The sequence below is a fragment of the Branchiostoma lanceolatum genome, chromosome 4, assembly GCF_035083965.1.
Source record: "Branchiostoma lanceolatum isolate klBraLanc5 chromosome 4, klBraLanc5.hap2, whole genome shotgun sequence".
Lineage (NCBI taxonomy): Eukaryota > Metazoa > Chordata > Leptocardii > Amphioxiformes > Branchiostomatidae > Branchiostoma > Branchiostoma lanceolatum.
In genome coordinates, this window is record NC_089725.1 from 13,755,925 (window position 1) to 13,773,611 (window position 17,687).

Here is a 17,687-nt window from a genome sequence, read left to right on the forward strand (position 1 = left end):
AATGCTGGTCCTTCACAACTATAATATTTGATGTCCTTCTTCTGGGAACGAGTCATAACTGCATCAAGTTTATGCTGATGAAGATTTATACACTCTGCTTTCTATTACCTATACTAGTTAAAACGCATTAACCCCATTTCTGACAGACACCACAAACATGTCCAAGCCATGTACCACATGTAGACAGAAAATACCTGAAACCAAGGTGGTTTATTATCTGATTTTAAACCTCCTTGTCGAAACCAAGGACGGAATCTGAAACGATGTCAAAACGGAAATCATATTCGATCGATCAATAAAAAATTACACTGTCGTCAGGAAACTTATGTTAATAAGGTAAGCAAGCCAGTTAGAAAGATACTAACAAGAATGAAAAAAAAACATTTATTTACTACAAGTACTAGATGATTATCTGGCCACTATCCTGCTGATATATATAATCCTGTGCAATATTCCGAGAATTGTCGGGGACACATTTTTACAAAGTGACGGAATTACAAAATCAGACATTTTCTGTTGATAATGAACTTGCCGATTATTTCAACTTTAAAGTATCTATCCAGCATAGTAGCGATGTATACACTAAATATAAGAAACGTATAGGAAACTTACATTGAAATTGTCTTCTGGTCTGAGGAAATACTCTTCCTTCACTTGCACCAGCCCATCTTCTATGTCGAAGATGACGAAATTCCCAGCTTTCATTAATCCCAATTGTTGCGAAATGTTAACCGTGTAATCAGGCACTATCACGCCTGAAGCCTACAGAGGGACAACATGGATACTGACATTAGCGGGGCACAACAAGTCATTGTAAATATCATTGACACCAAGTATGGACTTTTAGATTTGTAAATTTGTACGTCTGTTTGTTAATATTGCTGTGTGCATGTAGGTATTTGAGTACAAGTTGTCAGTAGAGTGGCAGGAAGAAAGTAAGTGAGTGGGAAGATGATCGCAAAAGTCAGACATGCCAGACTGGCAGGAAGTAAAGGTCAGGGTTAGTAGAACAAGTCGTTAATCTATATGGAACACCTCCGTCAAAAAGCGCTAGTAGCACAGAAATGGCACGTGTTAAGCAGGGTACGTATACCTGTGACAGGTTTTCCACTGCATTAGCTGAATCAATGCTAAGGGAAAAAAAAACGAAATGAAAAAGAAAACAACTCGGGCGCTCATACAAGGGGATGGACCTTGTAACACATTGCTAACTACTGCGAAATCCGGTAGTGCAGAATTCCGCCTCTTCCGTGCTTGTGCGTGATACTGATTAATTTGACAGTGACACGGGAAGTGGAAGAAATGCATTTTGATATTTGATTACCAAAGATCATGCAGCTGTTATTCATGCAGTCAACACAGTGTGAACTGTGAACCCTGTCACAGATATACGTGCCCTGTCTTACACGTGCATCAGCTGGCCACCAACTACATTTACTCCTCCTCAAACAACCCTACTTGGTGGATACAGCCGTAAACAATGAAGGCATAGCATTTTTTTTTGGTCCGCTATGAAAGGGTTTCAGGGCAAAAAAAAACTCAACAAAAGCTCAGTCCCCATTATTCCCAGCCAAGCGGCGGCCATTTCTGCCCGTCGAGCGCTGTTTTTGAAGGAGGCGTTGGAAATAGAACAAGGGAATGGCTTATGGTGTTCCACTGGAAATATCCATTGATGAACTACAATTAAACAAGACACATGCGAAACTGTAACCTCACAGTCTCAGTCCTAGAGTACGATCAGTGCTTTGTCCCTAATTTATTTTCTAGTTCCTGATTATAAGCTATAGATTACTTATTGTCTTGAGGTTTTTAAAAATTTAACTTTGGAAACAATATCTGGAAGAAAGAGTAGAATATTGGAATATGAGAGCATCAAACAATGTTATGATAACGGAAATTACATTCATTACTGTACTGTCATTTGTTCGATGTGGTGGTTCACAACTGATAGCAAACACTTCTTATTTGTTCATTTTAAAAGTCAGAAAAGCTTTAAGTCGTCATAAAAACGACAGTTTGGCACCTTACATGTGCCATGTCTTAATGTCAGGAACGTCTTACTTTAAACGGTAACTGAAATTACCGTTTTGGGCGACAGGCATAAACCGTCTTGCACAGCGTACAAGAACAGTGACAGGAGCGATCTGACGTGATTTGTCGGAGGGCCTCGGTAGCTGGTTTCGCCAATTAACCGGTCATTCTCTGAACTGAATTTTTACGTTCTCGGCTGCAGCTGCTTTTTAAATTGTGTATGTCTCTGCAGGCGACAGCCGTTTTTTATGACTCATTAGGCCACCCATTGCCATAACTTCTTCTAAGTCAAAACCCATAAGTCATCTTGTGGTGCATTTTTCGTGAAACATGATACGTATTGTGACAAAATGAAGAAAGCATCGATGGTGCCCTTAATTTGGCTCATATCAAGTCGTAAAGGCTGGCGACAGCAATTTGTGCATTCAAATGAGAACGAGCCAATGATGTGAAATTTATTGGACATCGAAACGTGAATTATGTCACCCGGACGCCCCTCCTATAAGACACTGACAGCGTCTAATAAAGTACCCAATAAGAATTCCCGCCGCCTTTCTAGTTTATACTGGCAAACACACTAGCAAGTGGGCACAACATAAGACTTCGAATACAAAATCGTAAAGAAAAAACAATAATATCGTTGAAGAGGTTCATCAGTCACGTATAATCACATTTACAAGAATATTCGTCAAACAATGACTTGAAAAGGTAGCGAGATACGTACCTCCAAATTTTCGAAGTCAACTGTACATCTTGATCACGGAATGACCTTGTCTCGCGAGAACACAAAGAGGCGGGGGAGGCAGGACGATCTTCACAAGCCCCGTCCTAGTCTCGTGTTCTCGCGAGACTAGGTCATTCCGTGATCAAGATGTACAGTTGACTTCGAAAATTTGGAGGTACGTATCTCGCTACCTTTTCAAGTCATTGTTTGACGAATATTCTTGTAACCAAAAACAACAATATTATTAATGTGCCGCGCATGGCATTGCGTTTCACCTTTCTCACGAATCTAGCATCAGCAGGGCCTGACAGATCCGCCATTGCCGCACGGTGAGACATACCAAGGAGGTTAAAACCTATTTAAACCTCCTTGGACATACTTACGGCCTTACACTACAAGGGACGTTTTCATCCAAAGTTCCATTCAGATACAGTCGTGTATGGAGATTTGCGAGTTGGATGGATGTCGAAAACAATTGCTGTCGCAGCCTATCTTTCCCGTAAGCTGGCCCAAACTTATCACAGGAAATGTTTAGACAGCCGCCTGACGACCGACTCAAGTCCAGTGTGACGGGTGAACAAACATTCTACACAATTATTCGGGCATACCCGTGAACAAGCCAAAGTGTGTTAACGTCACTTGACGACGCGGTAAGCCGTGCGAACGTGAACACAGTCTGGAAAACAAACACTATCTTGGCACTTAACAGACACTTCTGATAGTTTTTTTAAGTACCACCCCTGTAACCAGTAGTTGACTCGAATTAATGCTACTGTCCGTCAGGTTTAGTGTGGAAGTGTTTTTTTGTCAATCTTAGACCTTCGGTCAATCTATTTTTGGGTCTTTCAGAGAAAGAAATGTTTTGTTTTCAAAATGTGATTTTTCAACTTCAACGATATGGTCAGGTGTCAAGTAACGAAAGCAGAGCGGAACTCTTTTATGGCATGGCAGAGTTATTTTGAAATTTGTTCGCAATCTAGCTATCAACAAAGGAAAAATACTTATGGAAAAGAAGAGAGTAAGACTCGAAAATCTCCTGCTATACGTTACTGAAGCCAAAGAACAAACCCATAGAAGTCCACAGAAAACAAAAAATAAACGTTCGAATAGGTGCCTTACCTCTGTCGGTGCCGCGTTGGCCAGACCACTGACCAACAGGATGACCATCACCAACACCACCGCAGTCTTCATCCTCTTTCTCTCGGACTTCTCTTCTAGCGCACAGAATCGGGAACCGTTCCTAACGTCAGTTTCCTGTCTCACTACACGGAGAGAGTTTCGTCCAACTCCCAGCCACGCGGCACTGAGTAAAGAGTTACGGCACTCTGTCTAAATTGGTCGGGCACGTCATGCTATGCTAATGATGTTCTGATGTTTCGCATTCGGGAATAAAGTTTGTCACGTCCTGAAACTCGTGACAGCACATTTTGGTGACTTACGAGATACATGTACGTGGACATCACACTTTTTTTCTTCCAAGTATTACGTACAAATTGAATTGGGCTTTACTTTCAGACGAACGTCTCCGACGTATTTCATGTGTGCCTGGCAATGAATCCATTCCAAACTGATGTGGTTAAACGAAAATGGGCGGTTTGGCCAAAGAAGGGCGGGAGGGAGAGGAGGGAGGGGGGCAAAGTACTGACTAAATAGAACTACATCCACGCTGTTTAGAAGTTTCACGTCCCTAAATTCAAAACTACAGTGATTTGACACCAAAAAAAAACACAACAAACCAAGCCAACAAGATATCTACTAACTAAATGACAGCGAAGTGATTGTTAGCTCCTTGCTTCGAAGCCAAATATCGGTATCAGAAACAACCTGTTCGTAGAAACATTTGCAAGAATGAACAGAAGGCCATGTCCGATGCACACTGGTGGATTCGCTGCCAACCTTGGGCAACGAGGAACAAGACATCAAACATGGCCTCAATATCGTCTGTAAATGCTCCCACACACTCTAGAACTATCCTGGTGGTAACTGTTATGTGTGCGAAGAGAATGTGAGGAAATGTGGGCTGAAATGTGTAGGGAAAGATTTTGAGACCCACCTCAGGTAGATACAAGTCTCCAAAATGGCGAATGTGAAAAGGTGTCGTTGCATGTGCCACGTCGACAAGAGGGTGCCACGTCAAACGGGTCAACTCTCAAGGACAGGCCCTATAGATTTCTAGCGAGGTCAACGACCATTAAGTCGGTTCTTTCAAATGCAAAGTAGCCAAATAACGACGATCTACTGGCACGCGAGGGGCAGGAAGGAATATTTCACACCCATGTCCGTCGATTGCCGGTTGGTTGGTTGTTAATACGGGCAATACATTACAAATGAACTTTAGTTTGCAGCACGTGCTTTCAGAGTAGGTGACTTCAAATCCTGGCTATGTAGGGCAGATGTAAGCTAGCACTGAATTTTTTTAAACATCGATACGACCTGACTACACACCGTTATATTTCAAAGTGCAGTATAGGCGTTGCGCCACGCTTTTGAGAGCTTTTTTGTACTTTTTGCATGGTTCAAGCAGGTTAAATGACAATGAAGTTTCTTGAATATTCATGCCCAACAAGGGCTAAAGGCATTGAAATATTGAGAAGATACTAATAAATATACGCTATGCCTACTCTATGACATATGCGAACATTTCCTCCTTTGTCAAATGTACATACCTTTGGTCTAGCAGTATGGTACTAAAAAGAGAATCTTTGTAAAGTGAGTTTTCCAGAACAAAGTGTACTTCATTTTCTAGTGAGTGAGTGAGTGAGTGAGTGAGTGAGTGAGTGAGTGAGTGAGTGAGTGAGTGAGTGAGTGAGTGAGTGAGTGAGTGAGTGAGTGAGTGAGTGAGTGAGTGAGTGAGTGAGTGAGTGAGTGAGTGAGTGAGTGAGTGAGTGAGTGAGTGAGTGTGTGTGACTGAGGAAGAGTGAATGAACGAATGCAATCCAATTACGAAACGTTTTAGACAAAAAGTCATGGCCCACAAACTTGTGTCAGTTTAAGTCATAACTCGGCCAGTTAACACCCAACTGTGTAAAATTCCTTATATCTACTATAAACAGGTGGCTTTTGTTGGACGAGACTCATTTCTTACAGTTAACGATGTAAATCTAATCTCTGTTTACACAAGAAAGCGTTGAGAGGCTACCAAAGACTTGTGTGTGACACTATTAGTACATGTACATGTGTGTGACAGCATTAGTACATCTCTATGTTTACAAAATAAAACCATGTCACTGCATGAAGACCGGTTTTTCCCATTTTCGGAGTTTCTATATCCCTGTGAATATAAAGGATGCATAACGTTACTTGCATGGGATCCAGCCTTCTTGACGAGGAGCGTAGCTTGGGTAGCGTACTAAAGCTAAGAAGGCTGGACTCCAGGCTATAACGTTACATGTCACCTATATTCAACAGAGGTAAAGAATTCCTTTATTTCTTGAAGGTAGCCAACTTTTATTCAAGTGGAAATTAATATCCACTATGTGGGCGTGCCCGTTATGCACATCACTGGAACTTACTCTTGAGTTGTGAATGACGACACAACGAACTACGAGCTGTACTGAATAAGCAATCACAGTTTTCTTGTTTTACAGTACAGCAGTGCTTTAAGGATCACGCGCCGTGACTGGTAGGCCATATAACTTACACGTCTTGAATTCATTTCTATTTTCTGTTGGCAATGAAGACGTGAAGTACACACCGTTACTAAGAAGAAGGATTTACGTAGATCTGGTATAGTGTATTTCTTTTGTTTTTTTTCTGCCGACCGCACTTCTATCCGAATTAAGCCGAACTCATCCGACTAGATGCCGAACTGAGCCGAATGCAATGCTGAGATACCTGTCCTGTAAACCCTTAAGCGATTAGTGCTGTTAATGCAGCAACAGATCCTGAAGTGAAGTGTGACCAAAGGGCAGCACACTAGCTACATAAAAGGATAAACTAATAATAACGTTAAATGCAAATGGTCTGCTATTTCAGAGAGTTCGCTATGGCGTCTGTTTTTGTTTGCGAGGTTCCAAGCATATCTGATGACGCACATGTTCCCCTTCTTGGCGTCTCATATATTGTGTTGCCTTTGAACTTATTTTCCCGCCCACCCCCTCCCCACGGGCCGATGACGACAATTGAAAATGATTATTTCAGTTACTTTTGATTGCCCCAGGCCCCGAATGTCTTACTTTACTTAATGATATTCCAGCACACATAGCTATAGATCCTCAACGGCGATTTTGACTGTAACTTAGAATGGAGTACAGCAAAATACTCCCGGGTCCTTATTAGAAGGCTTGGTACTTTACTTTGTTATGGCTAGAAACGGCGATCTTCAGGGTCATTGGCGAGTGCGTGAGGTCACGTTCGAATAGCTAACGTTACGTTAAATTTGTTTTACCCACAACGGGAAGTACGCAAATATCCAATCAAGGATGATACATTTTTAGTTAAACATTTTTGTCTAGATCATCAGTTGTCGGAATCAGAAGGCGACAAAGTTAGCGTACTGGCGGTCACCTTGTCGTGCAAAATCATCTTTGTAGATCTGGACCCCATGTTAGCGTAACCAAGTCGGAGCAAATCTTTTTAACGTTACTGAAATTTTATAATTGTTAGGCAACAGAGAAGGGCAATGATGAATCAAACATCCCACGAAATGTGTTATTAACAGTCTGGGCACGATTCAAATGTTCCTAGATTTTTAGTTGGGTGTTGACAGAAAATGTACAACAAACTGAAATAGTTTGCCTCTGGACAGACAGATTGTGATTACTGTGAGTGTTTGTATTTTCGGGGTGTATTTTTAAACATGGGGCACGTTTTTATCTAATGTTTTGACAGGTGGGCTTTTTTGTAACGTTAGATATAAGCAGTAACGTCAGGTGGTTATCATGAACCGTGTATCATGTAATTTACCAATTTCGCAACCGGCTATAGCCGTTCGGCAGACATTCACAGTGAACCTATTCGGTATCGTTCAAAGTTATTGCTATTCGTTCAGATTTCGCTAGATGGGTCTTCTCGACGTGATATCCAAATTCGATGTCCACATTCGTAATAAACACATGCGTGATGATGTACATCTTAACGTTTTGACAGTTCACGTAGTACCTAACAGTATTGTTTAATCATAATCTATAGGTACCTTGAGAAAATTGTCTAATTTTTCTCCTTTAATTTGTATCTTCGATCATATACTAGTATACTATATATCTAGGTCGGTAAGTGGGCATATGATTACTCACACAAAATTGTTTGCTTTGCCAAGAAGACGCTCAAAAGTCAAGTGTTGACAAAACAGGTGTGATTTGTTTACATTTCTGATAACACCAGCCAGGCACATAACGCGGATGTTTGATCGGCAAAGGTCAACTTCCTTTTTCTAATGCCTTGTGCCTTGCGCTTGTGTTTGTGTAATTTTTGTCGCTGAGTCATAGATTTGCTGAGAAAACGGCCCTGCCTCTGTTTCAAAAACATTTGTTGAAACACTTAATCTACTCCTAAAGGCAGTGTTAAGACCTAACCTTACTAGGCAAAATAAAACTATCCTTACAGCCGACCTTTTAAAAACGCAAAGTCTTTGTTTACGCGTGACCCACAGTTCTGGGGGAATTGTCATTTGAATCTAACTGAACCAGAGCAAGCCGCTAGGGGGCCCAAACCTTCACCAATTATTCATTACATCACAAGATATCTGCCACCAAAAATTCAAGGCAATAGCACATTCAGGTCAAAGGATTCAAGAAAACGGAAGTTCTGCTGCAGTACCAAGGTCACATACCAGGGGGCCCAAAATCGACTCTAAATTTCGGCTTCCCAACTCCTGTCTACATACCAAATGTCATTGTAATCCATCAAGAGGTTCTTGAGTTATGCTGTCTACAGTAGTCCGGAAACACAAACACACAGACGCGCGCGCACACACACACACACACACACACACACACACACACACACACACACACACACACACACACACACACACACACACACACACACAAAGACACACACACACACACACGCATACACACACACACAGACAGACACACACAAAACTATATCTCCATTTTTCATGGAGATGAAAATAGCTTACGCATTTGACTTGCGTCAACATTCTTTCTCAAAAATACACAAACAGACACCTGAGTAATTTCCCACAGTCACGTGTTATTGGCACGACCACGCTTCCATTGACAAGGGGTACAAGCATGCCAGTGGTCTTCAGCATTAGAATCAAATGAGTGCGTATGTCTGGAATAAGAGTGAAGCGTTCTTACTAAGGCGACTTTGACAATGAAAATAGGTCAGAAAGAAACGTTTAAGAATTGGGGTGAAATGTGAGATAGTTTGTGACACTTCCCCTAGACTTTGTAATGGAATAGCCTCCCCCCTTTTGATTGGCTAGTAATCATGTGACCGCCATACAAATACACAGTGATTTCCGGCTTTGGCTCATTTATTCAATGTAACAGTTACTACCTACAGGCGAACATGAGGTCAGCTACTGCAACGTTCACTTTGAGATTTGTGATGGCCTTGGCCATGGGACTATTCAGTCCTGGGCATTCAGGTACCAACAACTTTTATTGTATTTCACATCTTCATGCGTCTGCACTCCGCAAACTCGGCAGCAATGACGTAAGCAAAACCAAAGCATTGCGAGCGCATGATGTAATTGGCGATGGCAAGGCACATGACTGTGACTGTGACTGAGGTACAGGTGGTAGGTGGTATAGTTATCAGGAGCATGTCCAGACATGCCCAGATGCATGCGGACATCCGGTTTCATGGTCGAACCGTATAATATAAATGTATCTAAGTTCGCGGTGGGTGATGTACATATCATCACATTTTGCCACAGGTTGAAAAGGATTTTTTTTCAAAGCGACCGTTATACGTTATAAGTTATTCTAATTGATATTCATATATATTTTCGAGTACTTTAATTCAAGCGTTAACAAGTTTGACCTTGGTTTGACACATCACATAACTGAACACAATAACTTATGGGTAGAAAACCTGTAAGAAATTGTTCTATAAAAGATAAAACACACACACAATACCAATAAGTATCTCCTTATGTATTCAATTTATTTTTGTGACGTATGGGGAATTTACGCCTAATAATATCTCAGCTATGCGATTCAAAAACTGAAAAAGACTAATTCATTTGTTCTATAAAATGTGCTAGCTGTATGGTGTCCCTAACATACAGATTTATACTGTTCATCGCAGTGTAGTTAAAGACCAATTGTCGCGTCAAACTGCGTTTTTAGTGTTGTTGTGGTCTGCCCAACGTCATAGGCGTCCGTCGTACGAAGGTGGTTCTATCAATGTAGCAAATACTAGCAACACATAACGATTGCCTGATGTCATAATGCTTCGTCATGGAAGCTTTATCATTGACCTTTTGTTGAACCCTGAAACACTATGTGCAACTGCTGAATGAAATATATATACACAGCAACTGGCCTTTACTTTGCTGTCTGCAAGATTGATTCTCTAGCAATAGTAGATAAAGTGTTGGTCTATCAATTTTACTATGATGCTCACAAACACATATATATCTGTGTTACCATTACCCTTTGCAGCTGGGCGCACCAATATCACGCTTCCAGGACGGCTCCACTTCAGACTTTGGCGGGGGTGGAGTGGGGTGAGATATTCGTAGTCTATATATAGAAATAAACTGAGGAGGCGTGGCAGGAATACAAGCGACATGAAATCACTAGGGCAGTCATATGAAATAGTGAAAGTTGGAATAGAGATACAGTGAAATTTAAAAATAAAAGGATAGATATAAGATGATTTTGGTATTTTTCCGTAGACTTTGTAACAGGACGGTACCTTCCCAAACGTTTTGATTGACGAGGTGAGGTACCCCGTGAATTCCAGGCTTTGCTCATTTCAAGGCTTCGACGCAGGAAAATAGAGTCGGCTACTGTAACGTTCACTTTGTGCTTAGTGCTCGCCTTGGGACAGGTCAATGCTGAATACTTAGGTACCAAAAACATATGTATAGTCTGCAAAAACTGTTTTCTACAAAGGCATAAACGAGGGTTGTTTTGCCTTGTGCAGTCTGTGACGTATGGTTTTCCCCTAGAAAACTATATATCATGCCTGATCTGGGCACAAAAAGTTGCTGGATCTGGAAAATACCAGACTTTGTTTGTGCGGGAGAACCTGCTAACGTTACATGCTTCCATAATGGTGATAATGTCGTTAACCGACTAAACAAATAAGACCTGATCTAGCCAGCTGCTTGCCCAACTTTACCACCGAGTCAGGACCTTGTGAGCGTGCTTATCTAAAAATGCATGATTTAAATAAACATGATCACGAGTACAGATTCCTCGTTATTTCTATTCAGACGTTGGCCATGTTGGACGAAACATTTCAAATTTTGAACTGCGCTGCATGTAACTGTCCGTTTCCCCTCTTTTCTGAAGCGTCCCCGGGCCCCAGATGCGTTCCAGTTGCATGACGCAAAAGTATGTACAGTACTAGGTAAACCTCGTGATAATGACGACAGTATGGTGGTGGGCTGTAGGTGTTGGGCGTGGTCATGAATGCGTGCTTTGTGTAGGTGTAACATGGAGGATATTAGCAACAGTGAATATCAATAGTCCAGGCGGAGGTTTAAGATCTTCAAATAGCTTTATGGATGATTGATAGCCGTTTGTACTGTTACTCTGTTTCTGAAGACAGGGAAAACAATACTAATTTCTCATAGATACAGATATTCAGAGCTAATATTGTCGTGCTGATAAGAAAATGGATTTATAGGGGTCAATACCAGGTCATTACAGGTGCAGTTGGACCGCAGGTCGCTGCGCAAACAAAATGAGCGCTGCAAGCCATAGGCAACATTTCCCATTTTGAGTGATGCACTGTTCATACTGTTCATACGTTCCCATAGTACATATGTACATTTTTTGCGTCCAGTCATGCCACAAAGAACCCTAACTTAGAGGTCCAGGCATATCAAGAAGTCGTAGAATACTAATCTTGCATCATGCCAAACCCTTTTGACTGTAGTAGTAAGTAGTACTAGCGTAGATCAACAATCTTGTCAAAGATGTGTGAATTTACTTTCGTTTGCGTTATCGGGATTTTTTATGGCAAATCTGATGCAAATACATGGTCAAAAGTCTATTTTGTGTTACTGTTCACGGTTCCTAAACCTGCAACCCTCTACAACATTACACAGTTGTCTGGATTTAGTCACAGACAATACCAACGACATGCCAGGTTTCCCTCACGTGGCTGATCATGTACCTGGGCACAGTTTTGCCGCGCTCACTCTGCACTTGTGCATGTCCCATCGGCGTGATCAGGACGATTCCATTTTCATTGAGATGTGCGAGGGCGGGCAGGATGTGTAATTTAGAAATATCAAAAAGAAGGCGGAGGTGTAACTATAATTACAGTAACACATAAGATAGAAACACCATATTGATCTTGGAGGAATTTAGAAGGAAGAGAAAAGGAAACTTTTCTAAACTTGAGCAACGCTTTGTAGTGGTATGATCTATATCGTCATGAATCATCTGATCTGGCTATCATGTGACCGTAGCTTTAAAAAGGGTGGAATTTTCGAGATTGTTTAATCTACACCCCTCGCGAACAAAATGCAGTCAGCTATCATTGCCTTTTCCCTGTGTTCCGTGATTGTTGCATGGGCAGTCGGACAAGTCCAGGCTGTATATACAGGTATTACTGGCACCTTTAACGTTTCTCTTTGTATTTGTTCTAAGACTTTTCCATTTTGTCTTTCTCTGAGTCTTACTTATTTGATTCAATCACGTGAAAGTCGGCTCTTTGTTATATGTTAGTACGAAGCACATGACTGTAACGCGACACGACGGAAATGAAGGTGTTTTGTAGTGAATACAGGTAACCATTTCAGGGTTGACGTCTTTTGTCTGGCTTTGTGTGATCACATTACGTTAGCCCCCACCAGACTTGTCTAGTAGCCAAATACATTGGACAAGAACAAGACAAATCTTTCACCCAAATCTGACCAATTGCTACAATTCTTTCGGTCGTGACTGGAGTACTGGACTAATATAACCCACAAGCAGATATTGGGAAAGGTTCGTCACTCCCAACAATTAAAGTGCCTTGAGCGTTTTAGAATTAGACCACACTAACGTACATTTTCTTTTATGTTCAGCTTTGGGAACGAGATCGGTCAACGACGTCGTTTTGACTCAAGTACTAGCTGTAGATGCCAACCTCACCGTTCCTGTCGGCAGTACGGCGACGTTTGGATTCAAGTACGTGCATCCTGAACCCGAAAAAGAGGAGTATGTATGGAAGACCATCTTTTCTCTGCAAGAGGGGCGTAACAACTTCTGTGAAACGGCAAATCAGATTACTGTGTGCCACGGAAAGTTTCGAGATAGAGCTGTCATCGAGGACAATGAAGAAGAAGGGTTACTTACCCTGACCCTGCCTGACGTTCAGCGGTCAGATGAAGGTTGGTACGAAGCAGAGGTCAGGGTGAAGTTCCATCCTCATGGAACCCCTGCCAACGTCAAAACGTTCCTACGTGTTACAGGTGAGATCTCTTCATAGTTTCGGTTTATGGTGGGTAACGTTACGTGATGATGAAAGCAAGACATTGAAGCGTTACTGCCAATAGTAAAAAAATTAGACATGCTTGTGGCGACTCTTTTTGGGGCTATGTAAGGACAGACAATTTAATGTGAGGTTTTGCATATTTGACACAGAGATACCGTGCATGGAATCTGAATTGCACGTGCGCATTATTCTATTCATTTTTTTTCAATTAGCGTTTATTTTTTACCTTGTGTTTACGTAACATACTACCGTTCCTGCTTTGCTCTCCAGTGTCTTATTCCTGAAAAAAAGTGATGCATGGAAAAAAACTATTATTTCAGACGCACCAACATGTCGTGCCCTGATATGCCCGGGCAGTAACATGTTTATCTGCAGAATGGAAACCAGAGGTAATCTACCAACCTGTACGTGTGAATGTGCCGACGGGACGGAGAAGACGACAAGTAAAACATTTTGATTATATCCTACATGTCTAACAGTAGTCAAGCAATGTTGAAATGTTAGATTCTGAACCTGATATCATACCGAACAATAAACACATCTTGTGTGTGTGTGTGTACGTGTGTTTGTATGTGTGCCTGTGTGTGTGTGCGCGCGCGTGTGGTGTGTGTGTGTAAGTGTGTGTGTGTGTGTGTGTGTGTGTGCACGCGCGTGTGTGTATGTGTGTGTGTGTGTGTGTATGTGTGTGTGTGTGTGTGTGTGTGTGTGTGTGTGTGTTACCTGGATAGAGGCAAAGGCGAGAGACACGTGCGATTCATTGCGTCGTCCATAATTTTCAAGGTGGACTCTGAGTGTTGTGTGCACGTGATGTTGTGCTGTGTTGTGATGTATTGGATATTGCAGCATGTATTTTGTTTTATACACCACAGGCTGGGGCACTACAGTCTTTGGGTTTATAGTTCTGGGGATGACTCTTGTTGGACTCCCTCTTTGCATACTACTCCCTGTGGTGATCAGCAAAGGCTGGGTGGTCATAAACAGGTCAGTTTTGATGACTTACCGAAGCGTTTGATTACCCTTGCAAATGTTGTATGCTTAACATATCGATGTGTAGCAATGTCTGTGTTGATAGGTACTTCGGTGAAGAAACAATTGTTATTGTTTGACCATTGTATACATCACCATATCTCCCTCTATGTACTGTAGTAGGCGCGTCAACATAAACATCCGTAAGTCTCGACACAACAATTCAATTGTGCCAAAAAAAGATAGAGCGGTGATAGAAGAAATCACACTTGCTTTTATTAGTATGAAGAGAATTTTTGTTTAACTTTGCAGGCCACAAGGCATTGGATGCGATGCTGTACTGTTCCCTAGATGTCCGACATGGCAAGGGGCACGCAGTGTAAACCTCACAAGCGACGACGAGGACAATGGGGATAAGGAAGATCTTGATTTGTAGATATAGTGCCTTGTACAACAATGATTAATGTAAAAGTAAGTTATCTTGATAAAAAGTCCTCTAGCACATATGTATATATTATCAGTGATACTTGTTGTTTGTCATACATAGATATATTACGATACCCTTGCGTTTAGTCTTGAAGGAATTTTAACAAACAGTAAAAGAAATTTAAACTATGAAATTTACATTCCGTCACGCTCATCACTCTCGGCTCATGTAACAAAATTCTGAAGTTGTCAATATCTTCGTTTGTGTTTATAGTTAGCTGCATGAGGCGTCAGAGCATGTAGCAAATTATTTTAGTCATAGACATTATTACACAAATGTATCTTATGACTGAGAGAAGCTGTATGAATATGGGGACATGCGTGCAAGTTGAACGTTGCTGACTCTGTATAGATAGCATGCTTACCGTGACAAAAAAATGTAGGTGTTACCAAACGCATAGTGTTTCATTTTTTGCATGCTGCTTTGTTACATGCTTGTGATTTCTTGCAACTTGTATGTAGAACTTGGTAATTCTATAGGCCGCACTGAATAGAGTAAAGTGCAAACCTATATAGAAGAATATTTATCCAACCAGACTGTCTTTTTCTAAATCATTAAATCATATTACTGTAGGAAAAACAAGGCACGATGGATGAAATGTATCAAAGATTACCTTCTATATGTTTTTTACCTTTTATATAGTAACCACCAACAATGATACTCTGCATATTAACCAGGACGATTCCATAAAGTTTGTATCAGCCGTGACGTTATAAAGATACATGTTGTTGATCATCTCTACATTATCCCTACAAACTAATTGCAATTTGCTTACTGATTTGCCCTGCAACATACTTGAATATATTCAAGAAATCACATCGACGCGGCATCTCAGAACAATTCAATGTGGAGTCCATACACGGCCATGACATTGGCCACTGTTCGTTCGTCATAAACGTGAATTTGATATGATTGTCTCCCAAATCTAACTTTCTTGTTGCCATATTTGGTCTCATTTGTCAACAGGGTTTTGCTTTAACGTACTATGCAATCAACTATTGATTACATAATTTACAAAAACATATATAGGCTGCTGCTGATACCTTGCATCTAATATTATGAAGTGAACGTACTTGTGAACATAATACAAAACATTATAATCTATGACAAATATCATCAATTAGTGTATCACATGGTTTTTCATAAAAACACAATTCTAGCATTTCAAGTATAGTACTAAAAGCTCTTAAAGGCAATTCAGGGATCAGAAATCTAATACGATGTAAGGATGTAAATCAAGTCTTAGTAAACGAAATGACAACATTAACAGCACAATCATGCATTAAAACCATTGATACCATCGGGAGTTCCCCGGTATCTCTACGGCACTGGAAGTGGTGCCCGCCCGCCCAGGGAGACTAGCGTGCACGGGGGTGGTTTTACGGACTTGGCTTGATTAGGTCGCTCCCTATGGGGAGGCGATAACTTGATATGCCAGCCAAAAAGACGGGCCAAAAGGTCAAAATAGCAGACTGGGCCCGTAGAGACTGCCGACCATGCTACTATAAACCAAACAGCAGCCAGCGTATAAACAATCATTGAATTCAAATAAATTCAAATTTTCATATTCAATTTTTTTGAAAAATTAGAAATAATGTCACGTAGATATTATTTTGTAATTCAAAATTATTATAAATATTATTTAAAACGCTCTCGGTGACGTGGAATCGACTCTATTGGTGTGGTAATATTTGTGATAGAATCTGCGGCGTATGCCGTGGGTATTCCCCCAAGAGCAATGATATTGCAATAACTAAAGGAAGGCGCCTCTCTTCCGGTGTCTATATAAGACATGAATCACATCAACAAGATGACCACGAGATGCTTATCATTTACGCATGCATGACCGAAAAACGTCAGCCGGTAAACTAGAGAAGAAACGTTTGACAGGTTTGTTTATCTCTGGCGTTTTGTACGTCAAACGAGTGACCTGTGAAAAGATGATTTCTCATTGCTGGGCCTGTCAAAGACCCTTCAGGGAGGCACACCCCAGGCTACTAGTTTTTCAGGTTTCAATTCGCCGCTGAACTTCATCTAGTGACCGTCTAGATCTCTTTCATGAAATAATTCTTCTATCGTCATGCGAAGTTTTATGCGTCTGCAAAATTCCATATAGAGTAGCAGGTGCGTCTAAGTTTAACGGTCGCGAAAGCATTGGGGTACTCTATTCTCCTAGAAGAAGTTAAGCTCTGACTTGTTTTGGCCGTCATTTTGTAGTTTTGTCTGTCTTTCTTCAATACAATATGTACAATGTACCCTGAAAAATTAACCAAAAATGAAAGGCCGACAAAACGCCTAAAAAGACGTCAAAATTCTAACCAGAGCCTAACTTCTGCTTATTAGACCCCGAGTCTCTTCTGTCCTTTCCGCAAATTTTTGCGGAGAGGACAGAAGAGACCTGGGAGCTATGATAGGTTTGGATACCAGGCTACCTTACTTCTGCTTGGAGGGTACTGGCCGGGTGCTCAGCCAAGGCCCCCTAGCCCAACCTGCCACCTTCCGGTACCATCGTCAGTATAATGAAGGAAACATGTTTATTTACTGTAGCCAAAGAAGGTGCCCGGTCAAATCCAAGAATAGAACAAACGCAATCGGCGAGGACATGGCGAACGGAAACGCTCCAGTACGTCACATGTTGCGTTCTGAGATCACTTCAGAAGTGGCACGGTCCTACCGTTGTTAACGAAACATGGTGAATTACCTTAACAATAGGCGACTCTTCCACGAAACAAGGAAGTGAATTATTCACGCCGTACGTATACGTAAGAATTCTAACGGCTGGTGACGAACTACAGAAACGGGCATGTTAGCCCCCTCATATCCGCACCTAAACTCTTATAGGCAGCGCCCCTTCACATGGTGTTTGAGTGATTCTAAGGAACAAATCTAGTAAGCAAGAACTAC

The 17,687-nt window shown here is 41.3% G+C and overlaps 1 protein-coding gene and 1 long non-coding RNA gene across 2 annotated transcripts; one reads left to right on the plus strand and one right to left on the minus strand.

The window, feature by feature from the left end:
• Nucleotides 1-578: 578 nt before the first annotated feature.
• Nucleotides 579-4,936, minus strand: LOC136432110 (uncharacterized). The gene is made up of 3 exons (XR_010755452.1): nt 4,809-4,936; nt 3,875-4,058; nt 579-762 (listed from the first exon to the last, which is right to left on the minus strand). It is a non-coding gene; the product is annotated as an uncharacterized lncRNA (long non-coding RNA).
• Nucleotides 4,937-8,952: 4,016 nt separating this feature from the next.
• Nucleotides 8,953-15,695, plus strand: LOC136434189 (uncharacterized). The gene is made up of 7 exons (XM_066426956.1): nt 8,953-8,961; nt 9,217-9,314; nt 10,336-10,400; nt 12,921-13,307; nt 13,651-13,773; nt 14,200-14,311; nt 14,609-15,695. Exons 1-7 carry the CDS (start codon nt 8,953-8,955, stop codon nt 14,730-14,732), a joined length of 918 nt encoding a protein of 305 aa, XP_066283053.1. The 3' UTR covers nt 14,733-15,695.
• Nucleotides 15,696-17,687: the final 1,992 nt, after the last annotated feature.

Excerpts from the sequence above, each read along its gene's own strand:
- LOC136434189 (XM_066426956.1), top strand. Across the intron at positions 10,401-12,920 it reads TTTGGCGGGGGTGGAGTGGG|CTTTGGGAACGAGATCGGTC; the intron begins GTGAGATATTCG and ends TTTTATGTTCAG. Across the intron at positions 13,308-13,650 it reads AACGTTCCTACGTGTTACAG|ACGCACCAACATGTCGTGCC; the intron begins GTGAGATCTCTT and ends CTATTATTTCAG.